Here is a 14,955-nt window from a genome sequence, read left to right on the forward strand (position 1 = left end):
ATGTAGCCTTCATTTTTAAACACATTTTATGCAAGATATTAATGCTATAAAAAGAATACAAAAGATCTTACAAGCTCTGTGATGGCATCCAGTTCAATAATACATCCTGGACGGGCAGTAGATTGCTGACTCACAATGTTAAAAACTTCACCAACATATTTCTGTTAAAAAAAAAAACAAACAAAAAAGGAAAAAGAAAAAAAAGAAAAAACCACCACACCACAGTGGGATGGTCTTGTTAACTCAGCTTTTTGCATTTCTGAACAGGCTGCAATTCACCAACAACTTTCGTAACATGCTTAGTCTTCCCAAGAGTCACATTATTTTTGGTTGCTGCAAGGTTGCAAGAACTTGCATGGCTCATCTGGAAAGCATCGCAATCAGTTTATTGTCCTTTCACTAAGCTACAACTGTATCTCAACTTTTCCTTAGGACGCACACAGCACAGTTTCTTGCTCTGTTATTACGCCCTGCAGCATAAGTGTTTCATGAGTACTTCCCAACCAAACACTGACCTGACTCCATATGCTCAGTTGGAAAGATTAAATGGAATACAGCATGGCCGCAATGCTAAGAAGCTTTATCGTATCTGATTTTACAAGCAGAGCTAAGCAATTACAGCCTGCAGCAGCCTCTGCAGCAAGCTTGGTCAGATACCAGCAAGCCTGAAGCTCATGCTACTGAATTAAATTACAACCCCCAAAAACTTAGGGCAGGTTTCACTTACTGAAATTTCAGGGTTGGAGAGCTCACACAAAAGTTTTTTAGCATCTATTACAGCTTGATATAATCTCAAATGCTGTCCATCGCTAGCCACAAAGCAGGCACTTGGAGAATTACAGTATGCACCTGAAAAACAGAAAAGCACAAAGTACGCAAACGTGTATCAAACACCAACAGTCCCCCTTTTTTGGCCAGAGACGATTTGGACGTTATCAAAGAAAAAAATATAATATGAAAAAGAATTTTGCCTGTTAACTTCTGTTCACAAGCAAAAAACTACTAAGTTGAACCAAAAGTTACAGCACGTTAATGGAAATCAGAATTCCATTTATGAACTACCTACAAAATCTACCTCTGCTTTTGAGGTGTTGACCGTAGCCTGTAATCATTGTTGAGATGTTTATAATCTAACGTATACCAGCATCTAAGACCCGCACTTCACAAGCTCCTAAATCATCAAGTACATAACGATATGTATTAGAAGCTAGAAAGAACACAGTAAGTCTTCACAGAACGATACACAAGTTAGAAACGTCAGCAACTTAGAAAACTGTAAAATAAAGGGTCCCGGCTTAACATTTCTTCAATACTTTCAAGTATAACTATATTGCCTATTTAATAGCATTTTTGACACTAAATGACTTTTATTCTAAAACACTTAACAAGTCAGGAAACTAAACTCACCGAGGCAATAGCTGGGTATAAGTGTGGGCAGCCACGCAACATTAGAAAATGCAGAAACATGGAGGGAATTGATCCGAGCAAGTTCAGAAACTCCACCAGAAAAGGACAATGGCCCAACAGGATCAACTCGCCAAAGAATAAGCTCACTGTAAACTGCATTGGGATCCTGGGATGTTACATTTGCATTGCCTCTATTCTGATGTCTTAATGGTGACTCCTGAGATTTTAAAGAATCATTTGTCTGTTTTGCATTCTCAACCTCTGGTGACCTCAGAGCATTGTGATGCGAGGTTGTAAGCAGCAATGGTAACACTGAATGGCAAGCCAAGTCGTTAAGATGAAAACGGTGACCACAGTAACGGGATTTATGTGAAATACTGAGTACAGTTGAAAAAGCAGATTCCTCAGCAAAGCTCACTAACCACTGGTTCAGAGACCCATCTGCATGTTTGGAAATCATCATAACATTAGGTGTGAAGATACTTAATTTTAAGCTGTTGGTTGATTTACTGTGCCCAGAAGAGATAAGCATAGATGAAGATCGCGTAAGGCCAGGGGGCTTTTGTTTGCCTTGCTGAATAGCCAAGTCAACATTTTTGGTACAAGCATACATCACTATACTTCTGCAAAGAGAATTTGCATCACCCGTTGGAAATGCAACTGGAATTCTTGAGACAAACGACACCTAGAAATTTAAGGAAGAGAGAAGGAATTCAAGTTATTTTCACCGCATACTTCTCATTGAGTAGCGACACATAATGCAGAAAATATAAAGTACCTGCACCTGGCGAAACATGCCAGGCTGGTATTCATCTAGCCAGTCCACGTGCCATACCAGCAACGAACCATCCATAGGATGTATACTGAAGAGCATGTCAGCATTCTTACTCCATTCAGAAAGCAGTACTTCAATTTCATGATCGATAATGGCAGAAGATAAAGGAATAAAGCTTGAATTTGGAGTAGCTTTCTCACCACCCAGTTCCTTCTTTTCCTGATTTCCTTTTGGTTCAGCTCCATTTTCATTAGCTTCTAGAACATACACAGATATATCCACAAGCTGAAAGCTAGCAGGCAATGGAGCACCTTTCAAGCTTCTTCTACATCATTCATACAAGCACAATTTAAAAATAATGAAAATTCAAACTAGAAGTTCCATTGTAGACCTCAGTCAATGACTAACAAAGTAGATTATTTTGCACCTTAATATGAAATACTTTTTCTCCTCCCACTTAAATTCTTGAATGCATAGGCAAAACAAAAGCAGTCATCTCCCAACTACGCATATTTAAATAAATTGTTTATATAACATTATACAACAAAAATATTTAAATTGGGTGTAAATTAATATTAAAACTAAAAAAACCTCTTAGTTCTAAGATTGTATCTGCTTCCTTAAAGATATTAAAATAACATACCTCCAGGCAAAAGTCTTCAGGTCAGCCTAAACACCTAAGGTGACAGTTTTCAGCATAAAGTACTAAAATGCTCTGAAATAATCATTAACAAACTCAGGATTTCTAGAAACAGATATTTTAAAAACCATTTAGGTTCTTCCAGTGGAAGGGAAGGAAAAGCACAAAAATGCTACCGTAATCTATCTGCATCCTTAGATGCTGAGTCACCTGTCCCTTACTTTACACTGAACAACATTACTTATTACTTTATTAAATGATAGCCAAGAACTTTTACCTTCTTCTGATTTACCATCCACCTGATTAGATTCCTCAGCATTTGTCTCAGGAGAATGATGTTCGAAACTCTTTTTAAGTTGTTGCAAAAATACTTCCATGGATAAGGTAAAATGAAGTTCTTTATTGTTTAGCCAATGCACAACAAAAGGTCCATTTTTTTCTTCGTTTTCACCAAGACTCAGAGATGTGATAGAAGGAAGCAGAGGAATATCTACCAGAAGAAACATTAAAAACATTTTTCAAAACAAAGTAGTTTGAATAGGACAAAAAGTGATTTTTGAAAAATTGTTTTTAAGCAGAAGTGTTACTATGAAAAAAAATGCAGCTGGGAATAAGCGTATTGCTAGTTGTCATTCCTTTCACCAACATCATCCGCTTGTAGTATTATCCTGTTTGGCTGCTATCCACAAGAAGATGTACACAACAACCATGTTCTAAGGGAGACTCTTAGCCATGTTTATGTTAGGGTTAGAGCATGACCCTGGGCTACATATTCATGACAAAGCTGTCCATGCAGGCCAATTTACCCTGCTTTTGCTACTACAGCTCAGTACAAACCAAATCATTTCAGCATAGTTTGCTGATGTTTATTTCAGAACAGGGGCTACAGTATGCATATGTTGGTACCATGGACCACAGATGATGGCTAGGAAGAACTAAGCGACCAGATGTGTCCTCTGCAACGCTATCACACAGGATTGTGTGATATTTCAGGATTTCAGATTCTTATCAACCCCCTTACTACTTCACGCTGACAGGTTAATGTTAAAAATAAAGTAATTACAAAGTGACAGAAATGAGTTTCAGACTGATAAAAGAGTTATAGCATCTAAGATAAACATAGTAAAAAAACAAAACAAAACAAAGACAGCCAAGTGAATTACTGCAGTTTCTCAAATAGGCCATATGGCAATAGCTAAAGGCTCAACCTATACTTAATTCACGCCTAGAAGTCTCCATATTCTCATCTCCTCCTACTCGCTATTTATGCGGTAGTACATGAATTCCATCGCCTGGGAGACAAAATACTTTTTATTCCAATCCTGTTTTTTACACCAGCAATAGTTTTGAATTATTTATGCTCCAGTCTAAGCTAAGAAAATGATAACAGAGCACACAGTTAAAAAGAAAAGAAAGAAAGAAAGAAAAAAAAAGATCAACGTGACTACCTGCAATCTTAGCATAAAAAAGGAACAGAGGATTTCAGAAATACTGTCAGTCTTCCTAGAAAAGACAATTATTGCCAACTACAAAAACATGATAATGGATTTGGCAACAACAGAAAAATCAGAGTGGAGAATAAAGTTTTTTCTCTTAAGGGTAGATAACCACAGCAAACATGAACAAGGTGAACTGGAAAGATGACTTGATATTAGAACATAAATCTAGGTACTTTAAGGATTTTTGGATGTTTGATTGAAGGAAATCACGTTTTTCTCTATTTTCCCATCTCTATACTTCTGTTATTCTACTGTAGGACTACTAGGTCTTCTTGAAGACTACCAACTGTTAACTAATGCTCAGTTTTGGCCAAAATCCTTAGCTAGTGAATTTCTACGTGCTTCATAGTCGCACTTGTTTAAATCCAAAGGCCTTAGAAGGTTTTTAGAAAGAACAAAAAAAAAAAAAAACATTAACTCTTTCTGGCTTTCCCTAAATATAATTCTGTCCAACCAACTCTTGCTCATTCCTTTTACTGAACTCCACCCAGGCTGAATTTAAATTTGAGTAACTCTTCAGCAGAAAAGAAAGTCTCAAGAACTTTGTCACTATAAGAAAATTAGTTTCAAAATTAATGATAAAATTAGAAAATCATGTATCCCTTTATGTGACACGCGTGATGTTTTGACCTTAGTTTTTATCAAGTACTTTGAATATTGTAAAAAGGGCAGATCATGGAGTGAAAGATCATAAATTGATGCGGTTTGAATTAAATGAAAGAGAATACAATTAGGTTTTCAGATAAAAATTGATTCCAAACGGGCAAACCAAAAGGACTACTTAGAGAACCTGGCACTTAAGAAATTGATTGTGAGGCAGAACAGATAGTTCTTCAAATTAAAGCTCAAGATAAGAGTTACTTAGAACAGAGGTTCTAAATAAAATATTAAAGAATCATCCCTTCTCCCCCAAATCTACTGTAAGAGTTACAGACGAAATGATCCAAAGAACAGTATCAAGCAGGATATTACTAATACACAAAAACAAAGAAGAAAAAAAATTTAAAAGGGCAAAGACAGCTAAGGCTTAGACACCTAGAAAAATCCTTTACTACTCTTCTCCAAAATTATTTCCCTTCCTGCTCTGCAAGCTTGCTGTTTGGCTCAGTTACATTGCAAAGACTATTAAAAGCCAAAGTAAAGATTCCTTAGTCTGTATAAACAGAAGTGCATCAAGAGTATGCATTAAAAAAAAAAAAAAGAAGTGTGCTAACCACATGAAAAGGTTTATTAGCTCATTGTATACATTTGATGAGATAGAAATGCGAACAGGAGAACTTGAAGTCTCCAAGATTTGTCACACAAACTTTCCTTTGTGACATTATGTAGCAATTGATGTACTGACTGGAGATATTTTCTGCAGCAACAGGATTGATGGTATTGCACAAAACAGCTGGAAGTCTATTTTTGGCAAGCTTTAAGCAATTCTGGTCATATATGTTAAAGAAAGATAAACAAGAACACGTGAAGATAACTAACTCTCACCTTATAGGAGAAAGCATTTAGAGCTTGCTTAGCCTAGCAAATTGAAAGTAAAATAGGGTGAGCATTTCTCTTTAACCTAGCAAGGATATCACAGTTAAGTATGAACTAATCACGAATATATTTAGGTCCAAAGAGTTGCCTTTCAAAAAGAGCCAGTAGGAGTAAAAATCAAATAAATAAAAATACTATGTTTAAGATGGAACTTAACTAGTTTGTCAAGCCTTTAAAAAGTGTTATATAGTATGACTGCCTGCTAAGTTTGCACACAGGAAATCACATCACAGCAGTAAAACTTAATGAGAGGAAGTTCAATATTGTATTTCTACTCAGTTTTTCCATGACTGGACATACGCTTCATTTTCAACATAGACAAACTTCATTACAAAAGCAGAAGCACTAGTTTCTGAATGGGCTTCTGCTTAGTGCTATCAACACGGTGCTTGAGTGCAAATGAATATTAAATTTATAAAACAAGATGAAGCTCTAGGTCTGTTCCGCTCAGTTCAGAGAAAGTAGTACAGATATGTACGGTTACTTCAGACCTTTGATGTCAGATACTCATTCTGAGAAGCCTCGGAATTAATTTATCAGTGTGTTCTCAATGTGTTATTTTTTGCACCCAGCACAACTCCCAATGAACCTGCAACTCCATTTACAAATACTTACCCTTGTATATGTCAGTCTACTGTGAATCTCAGTTAAAAACAACTCAAAATGAAGGATACTATTACTGCAGAGAACATCTATTCCAAGCACTTCATTACTGTAGTTTCGTCTGTGCATTAAATGAAACCAATAACCTAGGGGATCTCGCACGATTGTATTACTATTTTACAAATAAACCTAAGTTAGGCTTATGCAGCAACACATATCTAACAGGAACCGTAGTTTATCCTGTAGCAAGGATTTACTGCGCTTCTCACCTGTGGCTGGATTGATGCTGGCAGCGATATGAAAGTGACAGAGTGCATTTGCATGCGGAGGGACGTTCCTGTGAACTTCATGAGCATCTTGCTGATGTGGAGAGTATCCAGTGTGTGCTACTACAGCACCGGATCTCCTCCTCCCTCGTCGGAAGTGCCTCAGGTTTAACTGCATGAAGAATAAGGTGTCATTTTAAATTCCTTTCAAAAAGAAAACAGATTTCATCCGTAAGTGGTTTTCTAGATATTAGTACATGAAGTATTTTTTTCACTTTAAAAGCAGCATCAGTGGATTTTCTCACAAAAATCACATTGCTCAGATTGCATCTGCAGTGGAGGGATACCATTACTTTCCAATTTCTTTATAAAGGCCTTTACAGTAGCCTGACAAAGCAACTGTTTTGTATTCTTGTGTGTAGACAATGCTCACTCGAACAGATAAATATTACTGCGTTTTGTAAACATACACATGCTTATTAAAGACACTGAACTAAAAAACCCCAGAAATCGGAATAATCTCCTTCCGGGGAGACTCTAAAAGGAGATTAGATCTGTACTTTGGATCTGATTAGATCGGTACTTCTACTCACACTGCAATGGCCAACTTTAAAAATAAATCTCTTCCACCACACAAACAAATTCATTTCCAAAGCAATTTCTATTAGTTTGGTATTACGCTCTTTGTATTCCTTTTTACTTGCTATTCTTGCCTCCTACTATAGCACACCCATGTAAAATCATTTTCTCCCAATTTTTACCTAATTGTTATTTCTGATATTTCATGTTATCCCTTACTTTCACAGCAGGAATACAAAACTGTCTCCCAACTTCACTTTTCTTTTCAAGAGTCTTTCTTTACTGCATTGTCTTTCAATCTGCCAAATTTATAGTCGACTATGCCGCATTTACTAAGAAAGCGGCCTGATCACGTGCAATACTTCATTCCACTAAGATAAAAACGCCATGTCCAAACACTCTCTACGCAGCTTTGCGGACCTTTAATGCTACATTTTCCTTTTGCTTGCCATTGATAGACCAGCTCATGAGGATCATTTGCCTTAGAAATACGGCTTAAAAGCAGTGTGCTCTACCTGAGAACTACAGCAGCAGAAAATGTCTCTCTCCTCAATATTATCACTGTTTTTCCCAATCGCATAGGCCAGAAAACATCCCACATCTCCTAAGGTGAAAAGCAAGCTCCTGCTATAGTTTTAAGGCAGCATCATTAGCAGGTTTCACAGAACTCATGTAACAAGCTACTCTATACCGTCTCTAGCTCTTTGAACTAGTAGATACTGTAAAGGTACCTGCTTCAGTGACCAGAGTAAAATAGGTAGTAGTGATATAAAGTCACTATATCTTCTAATGTGAAAGCTCAGACGGACTGCTGTCTCAGCATTACTGTTTTTTTCCAGGTTAACACATCGGGGAAGTTTCAAATAAATCCACTACCTTGTACCATAAGTCTGTATAAAATATTATGAAGTAGTTCAGTTTATGAACTATGTTTGAGGTATTAATTACAATCCTGTCTAAAACTGTGTGTGCACGTGTCAGTCTCCTGTTCAATTTCACTTCTTACCTCTAAAGCACTTTGCATTCGTTCCTTACTTGAAGTATTTCTCTTGAAGTTATTTAAGTTCACTGCTTCGGTCCAGCTGTCGTATCCAGCACCATACAACAGGCTGTCATTGGGTAACAAAGTCTCTGCCCAGAGACGACAGACGTTATCCTTAGAGCAAGTCAGGAGTACGTTGCAGACAGCACCACTAACGAAAGAAAATATAAGGTGTAAAGATGTCACTTCCATCATACAAAAAAAAAAAAACAGTATCACAATAAAATAAAGTCCATCAAAATAAAACAGTAGCAAATGATTTCCAACGTCGGTATTCAGAATTATACAAAGTAACTTAGATACTAAGGAAAGAAAAACTCAGCAACATACTTTTGAGCAACTGGACAAATAGCCTTAAAAAAAAGATTCAGCCAAGAACTATAAACGAGTCATACATGATAGGCTTTGACAGCTATTCAAGTTTCTCAATATGAACTACTTCAGTTGTATAGTAAGTTTGACATACACTTACTTTACAACCCTAAATCTTGGGTTCAGTTTGCAGAAGTAGTAAGAACATAACGTAATCATTTTCTGTACTCCTTTTGTTATTTATCCAGATCACACTACTACACAGTATTTGCAAAATTACATATCCAAACCAGAACAAAAAAATATATCAGGAATACAACTGCAAATCTTAAACGCCAAACTTCTCTAATGGCTACTCTTCTAAATAGAATTTGTGGTACACATATATCCAAAAGTCCCAATTAACCTCAACTAAGCTCTGCAAAAACTATACCTATCCTCAGATTTCCAGCCTGTATAAGTTTACAAGTTAGTTTTAAGCTAAGACTCTAAAAGGAGGTGGAACATCTGACAGTACTGTCCACCAACAAACTCTTAGGCGTCATAGCATGAGTGCATTTTCAAAAATCAATTTAACGACTACTTCACTGGTTTTAAGAAGAGTCTCCTATTTAAAGGCTGGTATAAGAGACAGCATATATTTATCCAACACACAACGGTAGGGAAAATTCAAATGGCTACTGATTGGAATATTACTTATGGCATTAGGAAGCTCACAGGCCACAGAATTACAGTTTAAATCAGGTTTCACAGAAAAATAAATAAAACCACCCACCTCCCCCACAAATTAGAGCGCTTCTACAGACGAAGCTATTGAAGCAAATAGAAAGTTTTGTTAAAGTGCTCTCCCCTCCCCCTGGACAGTTTACAACCTTCAAGCTGTTAGAGCTACTGACCGTGGCATGAATTTGCTGGTCTTCCTCCATGAAAAAGCATTTACTGATCGAGGATGGGCCAAATAAACAAATGAAAAATCAACTTCTTCTGCTTGTTTTCCTGGACTCGCACCAGGAGGTGTTACAGCTGATCGCCAACTGTCTGCATTGTACCATACTTTCACAAGACAATCATCCTGAACAACAACAAAGAACAAATAAAAGCATGTTTACTAAGTCGTCCAGCTTCCAATTGAAGAATCAAATGAAAGAGAACTAAGTCTGTTGACATAGACCCTATGCGTTTCTAAGTACCAAGTACTGCCGATATTTCTCTCATTTTTCGTTTTCCCTTCTAATCTGTCTTGCCATTGCTATATTAGTTTTCATTTTGCAGTTTCTGGTTAGGTGCCAATTTTCAGAGAATATTTATTTTCCATAATAGCTACAAAATCTCAAGCTATACTGGATCAAGCTCGCATTCAAATGCTAACAGAAATGTTAACTTATTGTTGTACTTTGAGAGAAACCCCTCAAAAAAAAAAATCTACGCATACAGTTTCAAATCTTCGGAATATAAACAAAGGTCAGAGATGACATCTCAAAAAAAAAAAAAAAAATCAAGCTCACTACTTGGTAACCCACTTTTCTTAGATATGCACACACACACTTTTGAACAATATGGACTTAATGTCCCTATCATTATATGTCTAAAAGGACTAGGTAAGCTAATGTAGATATAGATTTGCAAGTTGTCCAACTATTAAATACGGATGGCACTGAAATATTGTATTAACTTTGGTACATTTAACATGACCCAAATAGGAGCTCGTTTTGCTTTGCTGACCAGCATCCTCTTCGATTAAAAAAAAAAAAAAAAAAAAGGCATCAAAAGCATTCAAAAGATTCTGCACCTATGAAATTAACCTAGTCACGTAAAGATTTCTTTGTTAATTTTCCTATTGATTTAGTTACAGTAATAGTGCTTTCCTTGAGTTTATAATGTAATATAACACAATAGGACACAAAATATTTCAGTCATAAAAACATTACAAGGATAGCATGCCTACAGGAGCCATTTGTAGACTAATTCATTTTTTCCCAATTCAGTCATACTGCAACTTCATACTTGGACTTTACACTATCCATCAAAAACACTATACTGATATAATATATGTTGCGAAGAATGAAAAAACCACTAGGGTTTTGGGGTTTTGTTTGTTTGTTATTTTGTCAAGACCTGTATTTGAACAAATTTATAAGTAATAGTTACTCCAAATATGATTGGAATAATTCTTCTTTCAGCCAGTAAACGGCTAAAGACATCAAGGGACATATAGCAGCTATATGATATCCTGAACAAGCAAAACAGGGAATGTAAGAACTTCTTGCTTCTTTATTATACAGAGCATAGTTCAAAGTCTGGTACTTCACATTCATGTGTTGGAAATAAATCAATTGGAATATATTTTACCTGGAAAAAAAAAAAAATCTACGAGTTATTTTTACAGGTTTAGCTCATTTGTTACATCTTTCTCTCTTCCTTAAAAATAGCAAATGCCTTAAGAGTTATAGCCCTCTAAGCAAGCACTATGACCCAAAGTGACAAGCATAAAGGAAACAATCTACAAAAACGCAAAACAGATGTCATTCACCTGTTCTTGATGCATACAACTGGTTCACAGAAAAGGCATGACAAGACTGCCTTTTAAAAGCAGGACTTAGTTGCAACTTGAACCATCCCTGAATCTCTGTGCTTCAAGCATATATTAGGGGATGTTATGTTCCGAACAGCAAAAAAAAAAAAAAAAAAGAAACCAACAACAAAAAACCCCACATACTACTACCAGGTCAAACACTGTTCTAACTGATCCTTATGTGCGCATACTAATTTTTCATTCACATTTTCAAGACAGACTAAAGCAAAGTGCATGATTAATTTTGATTCTCACATCTGAAAACCTCATTCATGGTATCTCTTTGAATTCTGTGAAACTGATACTTAAGCCAGAGCTTTCCATTACTCTCAGCAATTGCACCATCCCAATGATCCTTACTACTACCATTTTGTTTCCTTTTCAATAATTCCGCAGCGTACGCTACATTCTTTAGTTGACAGCATAAACTTGATGCCTGTCTGCATCTGTTAACCTGTGTAAAGACTGGTTATAGAATAAGGTTTTTATTTCTGCTTTAAAAATCAGTAATCCTAACACATGATTATTTTCTCCACAACCTACTTTGATAATTCCATAAATTCTCACAAGAGGATTCAAAAGGTTCTTACCAAATCTTTTTGACCAATATCAGTGCGAATCTTCCCTCAAAAATAGTAGTATTTGCAGCAACAAAATATTCAGTTACATCCCTTCACAAGTAATAGAAATTCTCATAGGAATTAGTCATTTTTTTCATTGTATTCTCTACACCATCCTGATATTCCCTGCTTTGAACTGTTACGATGTTATTCTCTTACAAAAACCGAATAACTTTCCTAGTACAAATAAAAGATTGACTTGTTAGTGTTTTAGGAAGTCAAAAGATACGATGGTGACACTATGTTTTAGCCTTTTTATTTATTTTGCAAAGGCATTTTATTGCTTTTGCAGATAAACCACTCATTGCTGAGCGCACCAAATGAATCTGTAAGATTGGCCACAAACACTGACATCAAGTATGTGGGAATACACGACTGGAGGGGAACGTGAATTCTCTTATTAGGTATACACAGCTAGGCATACAAGTATATGTACAGTGAAAAAAGTGAAGAGCTATTTTTGAGTTAGAGTATCACAATATTGGGGAAATATTGAATATATTTCCTTACCAGCTGAATAACCAACACCTAACTTTTGCAGTTACTTCATTCACAGATCTCCCCCCACCAAACTACTCACTTTCTGATGTCTTATATTTTGGTACCGAAGTGTCACCCATTCAAAGCAGATTTTTTAAAATTATTTTTCAGTGAATATTTAATTTTTTTGCTGCTGAATTATCCTTCTCTCAAATTCTCATGTGCCAAAATGTAAAGATGCATAAAGGGATTACTGGAAATACTGAGCTTTCTCTCTCTCGCTCACACATTTTTTTTAATGTTTACCTTTCCAGCAGTGGCAAAAAATTCCCCATCTGGTGAGAATTTCATTAAACAAACTTGAGAAGCAGTTCTGCAAAATAAAGAAAATTAAAAATAAAAAATAAGTTTTAATACTTTTTCAGAACTCTAAATAGTTTTTTCCCTTTGAAATTATCAAAGTACTTCAATTCTTATATGTAACTGCCTGCTGTATTGTGTGAAACATTTAATTTAAGCTTTAATAAAAGTCCAGAGAGGCTAGCAGTAAACTTAGGTAGAACATTGGGTTGTGGTCAAAAAGAAGAAAAACTCAGGAAACAGAATGCCCAGTGTTCCAATATTTTATTAACAAAAAGCAGCTGCTAAAGGATTAAACCCGAGTGCTTTACTCCAAACACGCTCTATTTCCACTTCACAAGCCTTTCAAACTGTGCTCTGCCAGTCTGTATTATCCTCCAACTCACCTTTTGTTATACTTCCTGCACAGCTATAACCCAAGAACAAAAATGTGTAAAAGAGTAACTTGGTTAGGAAGCATTTTAAAGCAGTTTTTAAAGCAATGGTCACACTGGTAAAAGGTGCCACATCAAAATAATCTAGTTACACGGTTCATTTCTGCTGTGTTTTATTTTCTTTAGAAAACACTGATAAGTCTGCCTCTTTACAGATTTTGAAGCACTGAGAACAGGGTGGTCATCAGAATTTCACCGTGCAGGACAAATCCAATATAAATCTTAATCTTGATTTATTAGACATGCCTAAGAAGTTGTAAGGCCTAACTTTTGAGAACAATCAAGTTAGCCATCAGGTCAATGAAAGCACGATGCACTTAGCATGTGCAATAACAACAACAAATCAATTACAAAATGTGGGCAAAGAAAGGCAATTTCCAATTCTCAGTTTAAGCAATAGCCTCCTAGCAGAGCCAACATTAAGACATTTGGGAATGCCTATTCAGACGTTAAAACTGATTCAGACAAAGGTCAGTATTTCAAAATTCACCATCCTGCAAATTCTTCATTAAGAAAAAACTTAGTTTAAATTTAACAGAAGTACACATTGTCATATTTGCACTAGAAAACATACAGGCATAAAAGGTGACTCGACAGAGCAAATTCTCTTGATCTTTTCCAGGACCCACTAGTTCAAAGTGCACAAAACCAAGCTTGCTCTCCCTATCCCATGAAAAGAATTTGAGAGAGGAACAAGGAAAGCTATGAAACGAAGTCTGTTTGGACCAGCGATACAAATGCAGAACATACTATTGAAGGTTCAGAAGAAAAGCAGTATCTGTACGATCTTGACTACTAGTACTGCGCTCCAAGATTGCCGCACCATAGCCATGGCATTCTGTCTGCAAGATGACTGCTTCTTGCATTAGACCGAGATGAAGACCCAATAAATAAGTCATTGACTTTTCTTATTTATAAAGTTCATCATATTCAAAGGATAACTTTTCAATTGCCACTTGGATGATCTGATCACCTGCCAAGAACTGAAGTTAGAAATGTTTTCTCTCCACAGACCTGGCCACAGCATGCCAAGCCACACAGAACTCATTCAGAACTGACTGAAAATAACAGTCGTTATCAATTGTCCTAGAGATATAACAACGTCCCGCTCCTTAAACATTTACTGGAAAGTTCACCTACAAGCTTGAGGAATTTATCAGGAGGTTATCCAAGTGTGACTTTGATTTGTGATAACTTATCACTTACATGAGAAAGTTAGCAGACATGCAAATTAGTTATTAAATCCACTCCCTTCCCAAACACTTGAAACCTGTTTTATTAAGCGTTTGCAAACTGAGATGGAGAGAAGAACACCTGAATATAGTTCACAGTTGAAAAAACAGAACATACACCAGCAGTCCACTGAAGGATGAGAGAAGACTGGGCTTGAAGCTGCCTTTCTGCCTCACCCAAACGGCAACTCTGATTACTTCAAAGGCCTATGCCCCAATATCAGTCACATGACAATCTCAGCACTTCAGCTGCCTATGTATGTGATCTTGAGCTGCCTACAGATATGAGAAAGAGCTAAAAAAGATATTCAGTTGGTATCACTGGTGCATTCACAAGAACGCTTGTGGAAAGACTGTGGATTGTTCCTTGTGGAACGATTCTAAAGGAACGATTATAAGACTTTTCTAGGTATGCCCAGGGTACTACTCAATTAACATCAAGTGCTTCATGAAGAATAATTACAGGTTAGTCCCTCCAGCCAACCACTCAGTGAGACTTATTAAGGAGACTGCCATATGGAACATCAGTCCAAAGAAAAAGTCGACCCAGTATATTAGAAGTGCCTTCCTATGGCAGGGAGGGCTGTGATTTAGCTTA

The 14,955-nt window shown here is 36.4% G+C and overlaps 1 protein-coding gene across 5 annotated transcripts in view; it reads right to left on the bottom strand.

Annotated features, from left to right (window-relative positions):
• LOC138064057 (dmX-like protein 1) overlaps positions 1-14,955 on the bottom strand; it is a 76,545-nt gene that overhangs the window by 44,845 nt on the left and 16,745 nt on the right. For 4 of the 5 annotated variants that reach the window (XM_068924841.1, XM_068924839.1, XM_068924838.1 and 1 more), the window contains exons 6-14: positions 12,638-12,704; positions 9,556-9,731; positions 8,312-8,498; positions 6,730-6,898; positions 3,100-3,312; positions 2,186-2,439; positions 1,408-2,092; positions 728-849; positions 72-161 (exon numbers count right to left, since the gene is read on the bottom strand). In XM_068924841.1, coding sequence (XP_068780942.1) covers positions 72-161; positions 728-849; positions 1,408-2,092; positions 2,186-2,439; positions 3,100-3,312; positions 6,730-6,898; positions 8,312-8,498; positions 9,556-9,731; positions 12,638-12,704 — 1,963 coding nt within the window. Of the gene's footprint in view, positions 1-71; positions 162-727; positions 850-1,407; positions 2,093-2,185; positions 2,440-3,099; positions 3,313-6,729; positions 6,931-8,311; positions 8,499-9,555; positions 9,732-12,637; positions 12,705-14,955 lie in introns of those variants that run through there. The other variant, XM_068924840.1, reaches the window with a different exon arrangement.

This window comes from Struthio camelus, chromosome W, assembly GCF_040807025.1.
Source record: "Struthio camelus isolate bStrCam1 chromosome W, bStrCam1.hap1, whole genome shotgun sequence".
NCBI lineage: Eukaryota > Metazoa > Chordata > Aves > Struthioniformes > Struthionidae > Struthio > Struthio camelus.